General features: G+C 51.7%; 1 protein-coding gene across 1 annotated transcript in view; it reads left to right on the plus strand.

The window, feature by feature from the left end:
* The window catches only part of Cdh22 (cadherin 22, type 2), a gene marked incomplete at its 5' end in the record, with an annotated part of 67,424 nt that overhangs the window by 14,883 nt on the left and 34,863 nt on the right, over nt 1-17,678 (plus strand). Inside the window, 2 exons of the mRNA XM_005392577.1 lie at nt 6,376-6,495; nt 15,613-15,780. Coding sequence (XP_005392634.1) covers nt 6,376-6,495; nt 15,613-15,780 — 288 coding nt within the window. The remainder of the gene's footprint in view (nt 1-6,375; nt 6,496-15,612; nt 15,781-17,678) is intronic.

Below are 17,678 nucleotides of genomic sequence, written 5' to 3' on the forward strand. Positions count from 1 at the left end.
ATAAAGTCACTTGTCTGAGGTTCCACGGTAAGAGCCGTAGCTGGAACCAGAACCTGTTACACTGGATTTGTCACCCATGGCTTTCTTTGGGGACATAGTCAAGGCTATTTCTTACACAGGACTTCACAGCTTGAAAATCACGTTCACATCCTTAATCTCATTTCATCCCACCTCCACCCCCAGGGGCTTTCTTGAGTTAAGTGATAACATCCCCATTTTACAGCTAAGGAAAGTGAGGCTCAAGTGAGGAAAGGACATAAAAATGGGAGAGCGCACTGTCTCCTAAGCCTAGAGCTTGGGGGAACAGCAGCAGAGAGGAAAGGAGGACAGCAGGAGGCAGTGTGTTCCCCCAAGGGTCTCATTTGGGGAGGACAGCAGCAGTCTGGGAGCTTCTGATGGTCCCGGCTGCAGCCAGAGAGAGTGTGGCTCAGCAGCCCTCAGGCCCAAGCCAGGAATCAATCGTTGGCCTCTGCAGAGACAACTTCTAAAGATGTTTTTAATTAAAGTCCAGGAAGATCTATATGTGCAATATCTCCTTGCCTAGCAACGGCACTGGCTCTCACCACCCAGGTTGCGGGGGAACGGGACAGGAGGTTTCTGGCGGGGAGAGACAGCAGAGAGGAGCAGAGGCCCTGGCTCTTGGGAGCTGGCCCCATAACCCGGGTAATCTGGACAAAGGGGAGTTTGTCCACATCTCTTTCGTTTGCATCGACAAACCTTTCATCAAACGTGAGCAGCGGGGCCGGGGATATAGCTCAGTGGCACAAGCGCCTGTCGGTGAGCACAAGGTCCTGAGTTTGATTCCTGGTACCAAAAACAAAAGCAAAACGAGCAGCATCTCTGTGCCAGCCCTTGTGCACACTCAGTGCTGAGGTGAAAGGGAGCAAAGTCACCATCCTGCCCTCAAGGACGTGGCACATAGTGGGTACGCTGTAGACGTGGCGAGTATGAGTGGAACCAAGTCACAAGCAAAAAGGTTTACTTTCTGTAAGTGGCAGAAGAATGCCGGTGCAGATATTTCCAACACTGCTGTCTCAAACAAACAGAGTCACTAAATTATCTAGCAGAGCACCTCAGGTAAATGTTCAAAGAACAGAAGAGCCGTGGCTCTCAATTCGGGACGGCAGGAGAGTCCTCTGTCTCAGGGGAGAGTGTCAGAGGTGCACGCACACACACAAGCTGCCTGCCTGCATGGACAAGACCATGTCTGGGATCCATAAGGACAGAAAGTAAGAGAAGGGTGTTCAGAAGTCCTCTGGAAACTTTGGGGCCAGACCTCACTGTTCTGCTCCTTGCCCCTCTCCCCACTTCCTGACCCTCGCTTCACAGGCATCTCTGTCTCTGTGTCTGTGACTCTACTGTCCTTCTTTACCTCCGTGTTTCTACCACTTCCTGTCACGTGGTTTCTGTCCCTGTGTCTCTCTGTCCCCTACCTCTCTATCTCTGACCCACTTTTCTGCGGCACCTTCCCTGTTGCTTGTGCTGGGCTTGACCCTCTCTATCCTGCAGATCCCCCCCAACACACACACACACACACACACACACACACACACGCACACACACTTCGCTGTCTCCTGTGCGTCATTCATCTACGTTATGCTGCCCTGGTGGGTGGCTGGAAGTGAGGTCAAGCCCAGCCCAGCAAGCCATGATTGTAAGTGATGATCGAAGAGGGAATTGGGAAGAGGACGGGGAGGGAGGAGTTTGAGAAAGGGCTTGTTTCCTGTGTAATCTGAGTGCTCCCAGGGACTCGACAAGTGGTTTTTAATTTTTAATAGAAAGCATTCTGTGCAGTGCTGGCAGCAGCAGGGGGTGGGACTCATTTTTTATAAATGTTTGAGAAACTAAATGTGAGCCTAGGGTATCTCCAGGCCCAGCAGGGTAGCAAAGGAGGTAGGGAAGAAGCAGAATGATAATAATTACAAACATCTTCACAATAATGATGCCTGGTCACCTCGTTTGAGGACTCTGCTCTTTTCCAAAGTGCTTCATCATTTCCATCTCATTCAGGGGTCTCCCACACCCAGAGAGCACCAGGGATAAAGTGTTACCTCCATTTCACAGAAGGGGGACTAAGGCCCGGTCAGTTTGGGTAGTTTTCCTGCAGCTGCACATAGAGCCAAGGCCAGGGCTGGAATGAGAATATATGTCTGCTCTCCCTGGGCCCCACTGCAGGCCCTGGGGACAGCTGGAGCCTAATTGCACCTTACAGATATCAAGTGTTCAGGGACAAGCCAGGACATAGGTTCCAGTCCTGCACCTGGACAAACCATGTCAGAGCCACTCAGATACACCAGAGATGAGGAAAAGAGAAGCCCCCCTCCTCCTAATGCCAGCACTTAGGTTTTCTATTCAGGGCTAAGGGCATGAGCCAGGGAAAAGAGTGGACTTCTGTCAAGTACCCACTACACCTCAGCCTCACCAGCCTCTTAAATGCATCATCTCTAATCCTCATCTCAGAGATGCAGAGTGGGTCTCTAATAGTATGGGTGAGGAAATGGCTAGAAGGAGGAATGACAGAGTTGGTGAGGATGTAGCAGAGTTCTGAACCCAGGGCTCTGATGCTAAAGCCCAGCCATCTTCCTTGGACATGTGAGGGGTATCTCTTCCCAGAAGCCCTCATGCTGGCTTCAGCTGACTTGGTGCCATGAGGCTCCCTTGCTGCTTCCCCTGGTGTCAGCCTCAGTACAGGCTCAGTGGACCCAGGGCCTGGACTGTCCACTGGCTGAACAGAACTGAATTTTATTCTTCCCCTACTGTGTACTAAGGATGTGACCTTGGGAAGTCATGGAGTCTCTTCATGACCCAGTGTCCTCACAAGTTCAAGTCTAGGGCATCTGCTATTAGTGCAGGGGACACTTCAGGATCACTCGGAAGCTTGCAAAAATGCCCTTGCCTGGGCTGCACCCCAAGAGTCCTATTTAACTGGCCTGAAATGGGGCTTGGCATCAGTTTTATTTTAAAGCTCCCAGTAGATTGTAATGTGCAGCCAGGTTGAGAACCATTGGTCTTTGTGTCCTCCAAGGACCAGCTATTCCATATTTAACATTCCACTTGAATCCCTGGGCCCTGAGAGCCCGTTTACCCAAGAATCAGTTAGGTGGTCCTTTTCTTAACAGCCAGAGGAGCTGGAGCACTTAGCAGAGGGACTGGAGCAGCACCATGGACAGCGAACCATATTCCAACCAATTCTAACCCTGTTGTGGAATCTGGGCTCACAAGGGAGACTGAACCCAACTCCTGCCTTTTTTCTCCTCTCCTCCTTCTCCTTTCTCTAACTCTTTCCTCTCTCATTCTCCTATCTACTTGGATTCCAATCAACGCCCTCTTCCTACATGTGTTTGGACATCCAATCCTCCTGGATTTGAATCCTGTCTCACCCACTTCCTTGCTAGGTGAACTTGGCCAAGCACCGCCTTTGGTGCTGGACCCCAAAATCTATTTAAATTCTCATAATGAGCCCAAGAACTTGGTAGTACTATTACTGTTTCATGAATGAGGAAATTGACTCAGCCTCCACTTCCTCATCTGTAAAGTGGAGATCTTAGCAGACCTTATCACAAGGTTCTGTTGTGTAAACTCCATGAGATAATGCGTGTAAAGGGCATACATCCTAGTATCTAGCACAAAGTAATTATTCAATAGACATAATCCCTCATTATCATTGTTATTGAACAATAGATAACCATGGGTTTCAGCTCGTAGGAGGCACATATTGATTTTCAGAAATTTTGCAGGCCAGTTCTACCACATTGGTGGCTTGAAACTGGGCCATGGTGGAAGTATTTACTCCACAGACGTCAGCAAACCTAGAAAGTTGGGCATCCCTACACTGCAGGATTGGTATGAGGTCTGAAGGACAGAATGGATATGACAGTATGTGGTAAAATGTGAACGGCTGCACCTCATGAATTGGCCCGGGGGGAATGCCCTGCCGTTGCTTTACAGCAGCCACAAGCCTGGCATCCTGTAGTCTGCCAATGCTGGGGACCTGCTGACTGGTACAGAAGGTGGGAGGGGTGTGTGACTAGCTTGAGGAGGCCATTCCTGTGGGACTTGAGGGAGGAGTGGTGAATCACTGACCCTTCACTGTCCCTACGTGTCGGCATTAACTGTAATGGCTGCAATAAAGAAACCCGGATTGAGGAAATGATTCCATCATCCCCGTGGGAGTCCCTGGGATGCAGCCAGGGAGGTGGGGGGAGAGAGGGAGCCACCGTGTCCCTGGGGAGTGACTCAGCCTGGCATTGCGGCTTGTCCATGGGAGGAGGGAACAGGCAGGGGGAGTGACAGGGACACCCCTCATAAGAGTTACAACAGCTGCCATTTGTGGAGCACCCATCAGGACCCAGTGCTTTACGTATATCCTACCATTTCCATATATCTGAGGGCGGCAGCACATGCCATTGTTCATAGCCTGCTGTGCCTCCCAAGGGCACCCAGCACCTGTCTTTCTTAGAGTCTTCCCATGGGCCAGGCACTGTCCTTGGTGCTGATCACGGAAACGTATTTGAATCCTCACATTATCTCAGGAGCTTGGTAATACTGTCACCTGCATTTCACAAATAAGGAGATTGAGGCACAATAGGGCTCATGCCATGCCAAAGTCAAGCTCCTAAGTGGTATTGCCATCACTGATGATGACTCCGTACACCAGGGCACTGTCCTCAAAGCTACTCTCCCCGTGCTGACACTTCGGCATAACCCTGGATTCAAATCCCTGCTTCATCACCCTGCACCCTCAGCCAAGTTTTCGCCTGTCTGTTTCTTCACCTGTAATGTTATAGAGGCCCACCCTGCATCTCTGAGATGCTATGGAGATTATACATGCTGGATTTAAGAGGCTGGTGAGGCTGGGTGTGCTGTGGGTGCTCAAGAGAAGTCCATTCCCTTCCCTTCTCTGTATATGCAGAAAGCACCCAGGGTTGTGTCCTTGGCCCTGCATAGGAGATCCTTGGACACCAGCATCAGGGGTAGGGGGCTCACACCCTCCTCTTCCTCAGCTTCCCTAAGCAACTTGGACATGGATGACATGGAGCTGAAGCCGCCAAAGAGAGGCGCATTGCAGGGCCAGCTTAGGAGACTCCAGCTGGGAGGGGGACCCAGAGAGGGAAATGAGAAATGCAAAGGAGTGAAAAATAAATACATGTGTCTGTCTGGAATGATGGAGGGCCCCAGGCTGGAGGCGGGAGAGGCGGGCAGCGGGCTGGGCTTACAGAATTGCTGCAGTAGCACTTCCAGGCTCACTCATTAGCCAAGCAGTGAACTGGCCTCGACTCCCAGCATGCCACTCTGCTGGCCCAGAGTGCCCAGCCCACCCCTAGGAAGGCCCCACCCAGTCCCCAGCAGGGCACCTAGCCCTGTCTCCTCCCTTTGGGTCATATCCTGAGCCTCTAAGGCTCCCTCCAGATCTTCCATCTCACCCCCTTCTTTCCGCAAAGGTTCAGGTGGACGAGACAGCTTTGTAGGCCCCTCCATCTGGCCCCCCCCACACCGGGTCCAGCCTCACGTCCTAAGTCCTGCTTTCGTCAAATTGAACATGATGTCAAATTAGAGCCATCTCTGGGACAGGCCGAGAGAAGCTCCCAGTTTAATGAGCCAGCGTCGAAAATCAATAACTTAATTGCCGCTGTTTGATGGACTTTTATCCAATTTATACTCTCCCCAGCAGCCTACGTGCAGAGCATAAGGAGCAGTGCGTGCGAGACTGGAGGGGGCTGTCTGGGCACCTGGGGGAGGGGCGAGGAGGGCACCAGGGCCCGCAGTGCAGTGCCTTCCACAGGAAAGCAGGGCACTGCCGTTCTCCTGGCCAAGCGCCAAGAGACACTAGCCTCGGGGCCCCAGTGGACTTGGTTGTCCCCTGGGCTGTCCTCTACTGCCCTGGTGGGGGCAGGAGAGAGAGTGTTTGAGGGATCCAGGGGGGCGGGCAGGCAGGTGCCGGGTTTCCAGTCCTGAGTTATTACCCTGATAACCTTAACCAACTCTGATTGTGGCCGCCACCTTCCAGAGGCTGTCCTGAGCCACTCTACTGAGTTTTAAATTCACTCCTTCAACCTGGTGACCACGATTACCCCTGTTTTGTTGAAGGGAAAACGGAGATGCACATAGGCTGCCTTCCCTTGCCAGGGTCCTACAGCCGAGAACCACACAAGGGGGAGCTGAACCCAGACCTGACTCCGTGGTCGCTCTTGTGCCACCAGGAAGGCCTGTGTCAAGAAGCCAACTGGGACTCAGTGTGGGATCGGATCTGTGAGGGGCTGGCTTTGATGACCTCCAGAGAGGCTCATCTCCCAGCTTTCTGAGGTGAAGAAAGGTGGGATGGACGAGCACAGCAGCTCCAAATGACCACTGTCTCGCTTGGTCCCCCGGGTCCAGGCACATCTGTGATGCAGGTGATGGCTTCGGATGCGGATGACCCCACTTACGGCAGCAGCGCCCGGCTGGTATACAGCGTGCTGGATGGCGAGCGCCACTTCACGGTGGACCCCAAGACCGGTGAGAGGTGGGGCGGGGCTGAGAGGGCGGGGCCAAAGCGGCCCGCTTGAGGGGCGGAGCCTTGAGGAGGGTGCTTCCAGTGGCCTGAGACAGACCTCACCAACAGCACCGAATCGCATCCTGCCCTGCAGGGGACGCCAGGATCTCAGGCAGCCAGGCAAGAAAAGACGACAGAGGAACAGAAAAATATGGGATGAGGGATCCTGCAAGACTAGCAGAGATGCAAAAGGGCAGGGGCAGCCACTTTGGGCACCCTGTAAAAGACCCCAGCTATTTGAATCAGCTGCCCCATTTGTCCTTGGAGCCCTTACCAGGTCACAGGTGTAAGTTCAGGCAGAAGGGGGGGGGGCTCGTCAGCAGATGGGAAAACTCCGTTCACATGGCTGTTGCTAAGGAGATGATAGAAAGAGAGACACTTAGAGACCATTTTGGAAGGGAGGCTTCTTGTTTGCTTATTTGCTACCACCACCGTGCGCTCCGTTACACAACAACCACCAAAGAGGGCTGCAGCATCCCTCTGGGCTAAAACGTGATGAGTCCCTGAGGATCCTTGAACGAGCGCCAGCGAAGACAGAATGGACAGATTAAGGCTCAGAGAGGTGAAGTGACTCGCTCAAGGTCACACAGCTGGGAGAGCTTCAGATCCCAATGGGGTGCGTTCACCGCCCCTGGGATAGACGGGAGCTAAAACCTCAGACAGAACAATGTACAAATGCCATCACGGGACTGTGGGGACAGGGCCAGTCCGTTGCTCAGGCAATTCGGATTTCAAGGTTTTTGGAGGCGGTAGGTTTCAAGGTTTTTGGAGGATGGGAAGGTGTTGGGCAGATGGAGATTTCAGAGAAGGGCATTCCAGGCAAAGGGCATGGTGCAGGCAAGGGCTGGGAGGAGAACTGCCTGAGGCATGAGGAGAATTGTAAGCAAGTCCTCTTGAGGAATCAAGCCTGGGGAGAGGTGATATGGCCAGGCAGGTAAGGGCCGGCTGTGCTGGCATAAGCCAGCTGCAGAGCTTAGATTTTATTCTAAGGGCGATGGTGGGGGGTGGGAGGGGCTGATGGATTGGATTTGGGGTTTTTGTTTATGTGTTTGTTTCGCTTTGTTTGTGGGGAGGGGAAGATTCCAGTCTACGAGCAAAGTTGTAATTGTGTTCTCTTACACATAATATCTTCATTATTTTTCCTCCTTCCAAAGTCATACCTGTTAGAAAACATTCAAATATTAAAGAAATGTTAAAGAGAAAGTGCTTCCCACTCCATATCCTTGGTAATTGCAGCTCCAAAGGTAGCCACTTGCTGTATATATCCTATGAGATCTTAGACTCATTCACTTGAAAAATATTAAGTCATATTTTTTCAAAATAGATTATACATTTCAAGGTTCAAAATTCAAAAAGTTCAAATGAGTATTTAGTGGCAATTTCTTTCCCTATCCAGTCCCCAAGCCATCTAGCCTGTGTCCCCAAGGCACCCAGTGTAATTTTCTTGTGAATCTTCCCAGAGCTATTCTATGCATGTACAAGAAAATAAGGCACATGTATTTGTTTTATTTTTTTACATGAATGGGAGCTATAAACACACACTGTACACAGTGCCTTCCTCTTTGGCTTAACAGTCTATCTTGAAGGTTATTCCATATCAGTTCACAAAGAGCTTTCTCATTCTTTCATTTAATGCCTGTTATGGATACACTAAAATTTATTTCACCAGTCTCCTGTTGATGGACACTTATGCTGCTTCCAATCTTTTGCCACAGTGAACCATGCTACAGTTAATAACCTCATCCATACATGATGCTGTGCTTATGCGAGTGTATTTGCAGGATAATTTTCAGGAAGAGAAAAAGCTGGGTCAAAGAGTGCATGCATTTGGACTATGATAGACAATGTTGAAATATACCAGATTACACTCCCACGAGCCACATGTGAGAACTCCTGCTTTCCCTCCTCCTCACCAACATTGCGGGTTCATTGATGACTTCTAAGCAGGGAAGTGACATGCTCAGGTTTTCATTTTAACAAGATCCCTCGGGCAGCTACTGTAGAGTTTGGCTCAGAGGCAAGAATTGGAGGCAGGGAGGCCCCAGAGTCCAGGGTGGCCAGCATAGAGCCCCAAAGGACAAAAACTAAAAAGTTTGCCTTCCCTTTCAGCATCCACTTGGATTCTTTAATTTGCCTATCTAGTTAGGAAGCCAGAGATGATGACGAGTTGAGAATGAAGGTGTTTGGAGATGCTGCAGAGAATAGGGGGTACAGTGAGATTCTGGAAGGGCAAACATTGGGCAGACTCAGTCCCCAAGGTTAAGAGCCCTGATTCCTCTCTCAGCCTAGACTTGCATATTCGTCTATATAAGGGACAGCTCCTACAGACACAGAGGGAGGAATGTGAATTATAAAAACTATTTAGGAGCAGGGGAATTGGCAATGTGTCCTGGAGTTTGGTGCAGGGCTAAAAAATCCAGCTTTAACTGTGCAGGCTTTACAATGAGAGAAGACAGGAAAAGAAACATGTAGAACTTCCAGACAGCCATCTGAAATATGACCATGGAGTTGTGAAAGTGGTTGGCATCTTTAAGCTTTGGTTTCCTATGGGAGCAAGGGAGATAATAAGACCTCCCTCCTATGACTGTAGTGAGGATTCAGTGGGAGAGTTCACTCATCCATTCGAGCTACATGCCTGGCTCTGTCCTAGGCCCTGGGAATGCGGTAGTGGACACTTTTGAGACTATCCACATGGAGGTTCTTGAGATAAGGAAGACAGAAGGTAAATGTACATATATAATGTCAAGTAACAACGAGTCTAAGTGAGAAATATCAGACAGGGTAAGGGATAGAATTAGATTAAGAAATCAGGACAGGCTTCTGGGGAGGCAACTTTGGGGTAGAGACCCAAATAGAGTGAAGGTGTGAGTGAAGCCACAGAGCTTTCTGGGGAGGAGTACTGCAAGCCAAAGGAACAGGGACCATGGAAAGTGCTCAGCCCAGAGTTGGTATAGGGCATGGTGGTGGTGATGAAGCCTCCATCCAGCTACCTGGATAGGATAGGGTCCTTAGAGCGGAAAAGCTTTCAGGAGGAGAGGAAGAGAAAGAATGCAGAAATAAGAGAGGGGCCAGGACTGAGTCCTGGGAGGTGGTGAGGTAAACAGACGAAAGCTCCTACTCCGAGAGAGTCGGGAGGACACCCAGTTTCTAAGGAGCACTGCGGAGGCACCGCACAGGGCGGGGAGGAGGATGGCCAGTTGGAGGTCCTGGAACCCCGAAGAGCAGGAACAACTCCTCAGCAACTAGAAAAGGAGCACCACGGAGGCAGGACAGGGAGTTCAAATGGAGTCTTTGTTCTAGGGTCCTCAACTCTTCGGTCTAAAGGGCCCTTTCTGACATTTGCTAGGAAGAACCAGACATTTCCTCCCCTTGCCCCCAGCCCCACTGCCAGTGCCGCTCTGGTACCATTTCCCAGCCCCAACGCCATTTCCCCAGCCAGGAATATTCTGCTGATGTGGGTCTATATTTAGCAGCTGCTGCGAGGTACAGTCTGTTCTCACTGTGCAGATAGCAGGGAGCAGAACCAGAACGAGGCCTGAGAGGAAGGTGTGAGGGAGGGAGGAGGCGGAGCGCCACGAGGCCCAAGTGCCAGAGGAGGAATTAACTTGTATGGTTTAAAGGCCAGGCCTGCCAGCAAGCCCCCTACAGGGGTGACAGGGATGGCATTTATGGGCTAATGAGGTGTCACATGGGCTCCAGAGGCCCTTGTGCAGCTTTTGGAGGCACCAACAGGGGCAGCAAGGACCACAGCTGGAACTGGGGGCAAGGGGGGAAGATAGGCCTGCAGGGAGTCACGGCCAGGTTATAATTACCAGCCCCCGCCCACCACCCCGCAGGGATAGAAAGACTCTCAGCAACTTCAAGACCTCTGCTGAAAATTCTCAGCCGGGCCAGAGACATCCATTTTATTGAAAGGAAATGAAAATAACATTTGTTGAGCACCTACTAAGTGCCAGGTCCTGGGGTCAGGCTGATGAACTAGACACGGTTTCTGCCCTCACAGGGACACCGGGGTCAGAAATAGGTCATAACACCCAGGTGCAAGGGGGCAGTGGAAGGATGGTGGGAGTCTGTGTATTTCTTGAGTGTTTTGTGCCAGGCCTGGTGGGTACACTGATGAGCAATACCAGCATGGATCTCTGCCCTTGTGGAACTTACTCATGAGGTACCCAGCCCAGGGCTTCGGGGAAGGGATCAGTCAGGTATCTACAAATTGTGAGACCTGTTGCTAGAAGCTTTGTCTCATCTAAGCCTGTTGAGGGCCACACAGTGTGGACATCCCCATTTTACAGGGTGGAAAACAGAGGCTCAGACAGACTCAAGAACTTGCCCAAGGTCCAGTGGCATGTAAATAGGTGGGAAGAACACACCAACTCATATGTGTCTGACGCCTTGCTTTTTACTCTGCTCGTATCTGATTCTGTGTAGCCCTGGCACACAGTAGGCCTACAGTGAGCATCTAAGGAGTGAGTGATGAAAAAGGGGACAGAAAGTTTCAAGAATAACTTCATGGACTGACTTGAGATCTGTGTGTCCCAGACCCCCCAGGAGTGCAGCGGTCTTCACCATGCTTCTCAAAGCATCAGGAGGTAGAGTGAGGAGTGCAACATCATAGGTGGGAAAATACAGCACAAATTTCTCCCACCCCTTTGCATAGCCTCTCAGTACAGCTATCCCTCAATATCTGCAGGGAGTTGGTCCCAGGCCCCCTGCAGAGACAAAAATCCATGCAAGCTCAATTTCCTTATATAAAATGGCATAGCATTCCTTATACCCTACACATATCCTCTTGTATACTTTCAATCATCTCTGGATTACTTATAAGACCTAATGTAAAGTAAATGCTATATAAAGAGTTGTTCTACCCTATTGTTAACGGATAATGACAAGAAAAACAAAATCTATACCTGCTCAGGACGGATGATTTTTTTTTTCCTGAATATTTTTGATCTGCGGCTGATTGAATCTAAGGATGCAGATCAAACTACAGGTGCAAAACTTGCAAATGCAGAGGACCACCTGAAATGTAACTTTGCCGCTCCCATCAAGAGGTGGGGTCTCTTTTCCCGCCCTTTGAAACAGGCCTGACCTATGATTTGCTTTGGCCAATAGAGTGTGGCAGAAATGATATTATGCAAATTTCAAGACTGGGTCTTAAGGGGTCTTGCAGCTTTCACTTTTGCTGTAGTCTTGAGACTGCCATGTAAGAAAGCCAGCCTCCTAGAGGATCAGAGAACCAGTGTATCCAAGCCCACTGCCAGGACCAATTACCAGAGATGTGGACGAGGTCATCTTGGACCTTCCAACCCAGCTGATTAATCCAGTTAAAGCCAGATAGAACCAGCAGAGGAGCAGCTCCACCACGGGTTTCTCTATCAGTTATGTACATACAAAAATGCCCTAAACTTAGTGGCTTAAAACAGCAATCTATTCTTTGTCACAATTCTGTGGGCAGGCTGGCCAGCGCTTTTGTGGAGGCCATTCATTGGCTGTCAGGTTGCCGGGGGCTGACTTGCTGGGGACAGCTGCATGCCCAGGCCTCTGCCTGTGTGTGGCCTTTCATCTGGGCTTCCTCACTGCACAATGATCTCAGGATTTCAGAGGACAGGCCCCAGCAAAGAAAGACATATAAAGCCTCTGTTTTTGTCACTGTGGCTGATGTCCCACAGGCCAAAGCAAGTCACATGGCCAAGGTCAGATTCAGTGTGGGCGGGGATGATCCAAGGTTGTGCACATGGGGAGATGTGGTTCCTTGGGAGCTCTTGCCATAGCAACCTACCTTGGCGTTAGACCTGGATCAGGACAGAGAGGCGGTGCAGCCTCTGCATTCCTCAGAGATGCTGGGATGGCACCTGAATTACACACTGTGGGGCTTTATGGCCAGTTTCTGAGTAAGAAGAGTGGTGTCCCCAGTTTCTCCGGAGCTAGAAGTGGCAGGGACAGCAGGCAGGCTAGCCACTGAGATGAAACCCCATACCTGGGACCCTTCATCCCCGGCCTGGTGGCCACTGCATTGTCAGTCTGTCTGCCCACTCTCCTTCCCTCCGCCCCGCCCCAACATCTTTCATCGCCACTTCCGGTCCCTCTCCCACCATGTTGTCTGCGCATGTGCGCTCACTCTGTCTCCCTTGCTCTTTGCCCCCTTTTCTTTTCTTTCCTTCTCTCTTCCTCCAGATTGCTGTGTCTGTTGGGCTCTTTCTTACTGTTTTTTCCTGCATATCTCCCTGCCAGTGTCCCTCTTCCTTCCCTTCTCTCTTTTTCTGTCATACTGGGTCTCCTTCCCTCTCCTTCCCCATCACCTCTTCTTCCAGCCTGCCTCTCTCCCCTCCCTCTGGGTCTCCATGTGCGTCTCTAGGCCCTGTCCCAGTCCCTGTCCCTCACTGTGTCTCTCTGTCACTTTCTCCAGGGCTTCTTTTCTTCTCTGTCACTCTCTGTCATTGTCTTTCTTTCTGTCCCGTACATCTCTCTCCCCATTATGTTCTTGCTTTCCTTCCTACCTCCAGGGCAGAGGATGTGACAGACCCCCTTCCCAGTGCAACCCTTGTGGTCCAGAGCTGCAAAGGCTCAGCCAGGAGACCAGCAGAGGCCCAGCAGGGCACCTTTCCCATCCCCAGCATCTCGGGACAGCACTAGGGAGCAGCCAGGGGGCTTACTACAGGACTGAGAAAACAGCTTGCCCGGTCAGCAGAGAGGACAGCAAGGAGGACACCTCAGGAGCCACATCCCTCTGTCAGAGGCCTGGCCTTCCCCCTCGCATCAAGAGCTATGAGGGAGCTAGGTAGGGAGCTTCTTATGGGGCCTTGTGGGCGGTTCCAAATGTGGACTCTTGATGCTGGAGTGCCTATTTGAATACTGGTCGGGTGCTTTCTACCGTGTGACCTTGGCCAAGGTACCTGGCCCCACTGTGCCACTGTCTCCTCACCTGCAATGGGTTGAGTCACAGATCTTCCTCCTAGTGGTTGTTGAAAGGATTAAATGAGGCAATTCACCTAAAGTGCTTGGAATAAAGTCAGGCACAAAGTAAATGTACATAAACGTTTGTTATTGTGAGTATCATGTGTGGTTTTTGTAGCTGATTGTCAAGCAATTTCACTCCAGGGTCTGTCTGGCAATGTCTAGAGGCATTTTTGGAACTCAGGGTAAGGAATGTACTATCATGTGGTATAGATGCTAAGGATGTTTTGAACAGCCCCCAACACACACCAACACACACACACACACACACACACACACACACACCAGAGAATGGCACTGCCCAAAATGTCACTTGTGCTAAGTTTGAAAAATCTTGTCCTTTAAGTAGGTATTGTGGCTATCCTCATTTTACAGATAAGGAAACGGATTCAGAGTGGTAAAGGGATTTTCCCAAAATCACATGGCCAGAAAAAAAGATAGGTCTGGGATTTATCTCAAAACTGTCTGCTTGGCTGGGCGTGGTGGCACACGCCTGTAATCCTAGCACTCAGGAGGCTGAGGCAAGAGGATCGCTATGAGTTCGAGGCCAGCCTGGGCTACACAGTGAGGTCAAGGTCAGCCTGAACTACATAGTGAAACCTTGTGTGAAAAAAAAAAAAAAAAAAAAAGAAAGAAAGAAAAGAAACAAAAAAGAAAATCAAGGCAGTTTTGCAGCCTCCTCCATCTGTGAGAAAACCAGCCATGGCATGGGGTGGGGCACGGGAGGTCCCTACTGCAGAGCCACAAAAGGCTGTGGGTAAGGGTCTGTACGACCCTTGATTAGACAGAATGCTTGTTCTCTGTCTCCGTGTGACCCCCAAAAGCAGGACTATGCATGCTGCAGGCCCCCACCTCCCCCACACACATACACACATGCACTACTGCCTCTCCTCCCGTTCCATCATCTTTATTGGAATCCAGGGACTGTTTGGGGACATCAGGAGTCAGAGCTTGGGTTTTATGGGGCGCATCATGGGGCTACTGGTGCATGACTCCACCTGGCGCCTAGGCCCAGGGCGCCACCTGTCACCACCTGGCGCTCAGCAGGTTGGAGTGGGTGTTGGGAAAAGCTCTGGACACCTTGTCTACTCCCCCTCCCCACTCTTCCGCTGGCAGAGAGACAGGAAGCCTGGCCTTCCCTCGGCAGGATGAATCTTGCAGTCCCCCCGTTCTGCTCCCTCCCCCACTCCCATTAGCAGCCTGGAGGATTGTCTGTTCCACAATTAGCTGGTGCCTGGACAGAGGATGCTGGGCCAGGTGGGGGCCGGGCTGGGTCCCAGGATGGGGAATGATTCGATCATAGAGCGGGATGCTTGTGGGTAGGAAAGTGTGGCAGCAGCTGTGAGTGTGTGTGTGTGTTCTTACGTATGTGGTTCACAAGTGTGCACACTATCGCATGGGTGTGTGAGTGTGACACTGTGGTGAGTGCACCGAGCGTGGAGCTGAGTGTGTCCACTTCATTAGATGCTCCGTGGGCTGCTACTCCATACCAACTCTGCACCGAGCGTTACTGACGGGTGCATCACACAGAGGCCAGGTTCACCCAGACAATACCAGGGGGGAAACGGGGGCCCCAAAGTGAGGGTGCCACACAGTGGCAAGTTCTCTTCTGCAGGCCTCTGCTTAGTGAACCAGATGGCCCTTACCTTTGCTGTGCTGTGTCTGTGCCTGTGAAGGCGTGTATGAGAGCATGTGTGGGGCATTTGTCAGTGGGCACCGCTCTGCGCGTGAATGTCTTGAGTGTGTGGGGGAGGGGCTGCGTACTTGACAGCACGTGTGATGGTTATACGAGTGTGTATGTGCGAGGAGTGTCAGTGTGCATGCATGTGTGCTTAGGAGTGCATCTGAGTGTGAGTACGTGCACGTGGGTTATCTCTGAGTGACCTCCACGAGCATGGAGTGGCCACTGAGCCCTGCCAGACTCTGCTCACACCAGCATCTTCTGCGTCATCGACATCCTCCCGAACGTGAACCAGCCTGCAGCTCAGCAGGGGTGCAGGGGTCCCCTCAGAGACTGGGAGCAGGGCTAGGTTTCTCCTCCCTCACTCTCCTTACCCTCCCTCAACCCGCCAACCCTCTCAATCTCCCCGCCCTGCCCCACCCTCCCGCATCTGCCTCACCCACAGGCGTGATCCGGACCGCTGTGCCTGACCTCGACCGCGAGAGCCAAGAGCGCTACGAGGTGGTGATTCAGGCCACAGACATGGCGGGGCAGCTGGGGGGCCTCTCGGGCTCCACCACCGTCACCATTGTGGTCACCGATGTCAACGACAACCCACCTCGCTTCCCGCAGAGTGAGTGAGGCCTTCCAAGAGCAAGGCCACGTCTGTGTGTCTGTCTGTTTGCCCACCCAAGCACCCCACAGGCCCAGGCTCCCTCAAGCTTCTCACCTCAAGAGGGACGCCCACGTCTCTTGTCTGCCCACCCAGGGTGTCCACTCACCCCCAGCCCTCCTCCAGCCAGGCCTCCTGCAGAGGAAGTCCCCATCCCCCCACCCCAGCGGCACCGGCTCAGGAGCCCAGTGAGCTCCCTCCCTTTGCTTCCTGTAGAGGGTGAGCCCCTGCCCCCGCCAGCCCCCGACCCCTCCCTGGCCCTGGAAGCTTGCACAGCCAGGTACCCCCAACCCAAGCTTGACGAGAGAAATGTGTGTCAGGGTGGGGCTCATAGGCAGAGGGCCCGAGGCAGCGGCCACCACACCCAGGCAGACGTGGCTGTGCCTGGAGAGACGGACCCTGACAACCGGTGCGGCCCTCTTCCTCCGGGCCTGGAGGGCGGGAGTCTGTGCTCCTGAATCGGCATGTCCCTCCACCTTCTGCCTCTCCTGGCACAGTGGCGGATGGGGGCTTCTGTGGCCCAGGCCCCCACCTCCCCGTCAGCCCAGCCAGACCCGCGCTGCTGCCGGGGAAGCCGCCAAGGCTGGCAGAGACTAAATGCCTCTGGGAGCTGGGCTGATTCCTATCGGGCGAGTCATTACTTGAGGTCTGCTGCTCTCACATTAGGCCCCGCCACAGGGGACTGACCCCCGCGAGATAAGGGGATCCAATCCCTTAGCTGAGTGCACAGCATCATGAGGCCCAGCGCCTCAGCCCAGACAGAGCGGGCTGAGCAGGGCCTGCCGGGCAGCCCCACACCAGCAGCACCAAGAAGCGCAGCTCAGCAGCTGCTCCTCGGCCCCCACTCCCAGCCGGTCCCTCCTGCTCATGGGGAGGCTCGGAAGCACCACGCTGGGGGGACCCACCCAGCCCCTGCCGCAGCCTGCCAGGCTCTGAGCTGGAACAGGGCTGCAGAGCATAGAGGAGGAGGCTAGGGCCCCAGACAAGCTTCTTCATTCATTCCTTTCTCATTTCTTTATTGCGCAATGTAGCACACAAACAGAAGGGCAGAAACTAAAAATGTCCAGTTAACAAATAAATTATAAAGTAAACACTCTGGTAATTACCAGCCAGGACCCCAGAAGCCCCACTGTGCCTTTTCCCGACCGTAACAACCCCCCTCCAGTGTTAACTACCACGCGCTTTTTCCAGCATTGCTTTGCTGCTTTTTAGAGTCTGCTCCTGTGTGCATTGCAAACATTATAGTCTAATTTCATCCAATTTTGAACCTCTCATAAGTGGAATCATATAATACAATTGTTTTCTGACTTGCTTTTTTTGTTTCTCAAAATTATGTGTATGAACTCACACCATTGCTTGTAGAGCTACTTGTTTTCTTTTTCCCTTAAAAAAATTTTTACTCTTATTAGTACATGTTTGCAGTACATAATGATTACATTCACTATAGGGAATTGGTACACATACAGAACACATTTCAATTCTTCTTTTTTTTTTTGGCCCTCCCTTCTTTTATTTTTCCAGCCTCAGATTCATGGTCTATTTATTTTCCTTGATGTATAGTATTCCATCATTTGTCTGTTCTATTGTGAATGGGCCTTTGGGTTTTTTTCCCCAGTTTGAGGCTGTTATGAAGGATCCTGTTTTGACGTCATTGAGCATGTTTGCTAATGCCCATCTGCACACATTTCTCTGGTGTGTATACAGAACTGGGCCATGGAGTACTAGGCTTTACTAAATAAAGCCAAACTGGCTCCCCCAGGGGAAAAAATGTATGTGTCACTTGTACTACACCCTCACCAACACTTGGGATTGTCAAAGCTTTAATCTGTGCTACTTTGATGGGTGTGCACTGGTGGCTC

This window comes from Chinchilla lanigera, unplaced genomic scaffold, assembly GCF_000276665.1.
Source record: "Chinchilla lanigera isolate Chin_1 unplaced genomic scaffold, ChiLan1.0 scaffold00044, whole genome shotgun sequence".
NCBI lineage: Eukaryota > Metazoa > Chordata > Mammalia > Rodentia > Chinchillidae > Chinchilla > Chinchilla lanigera.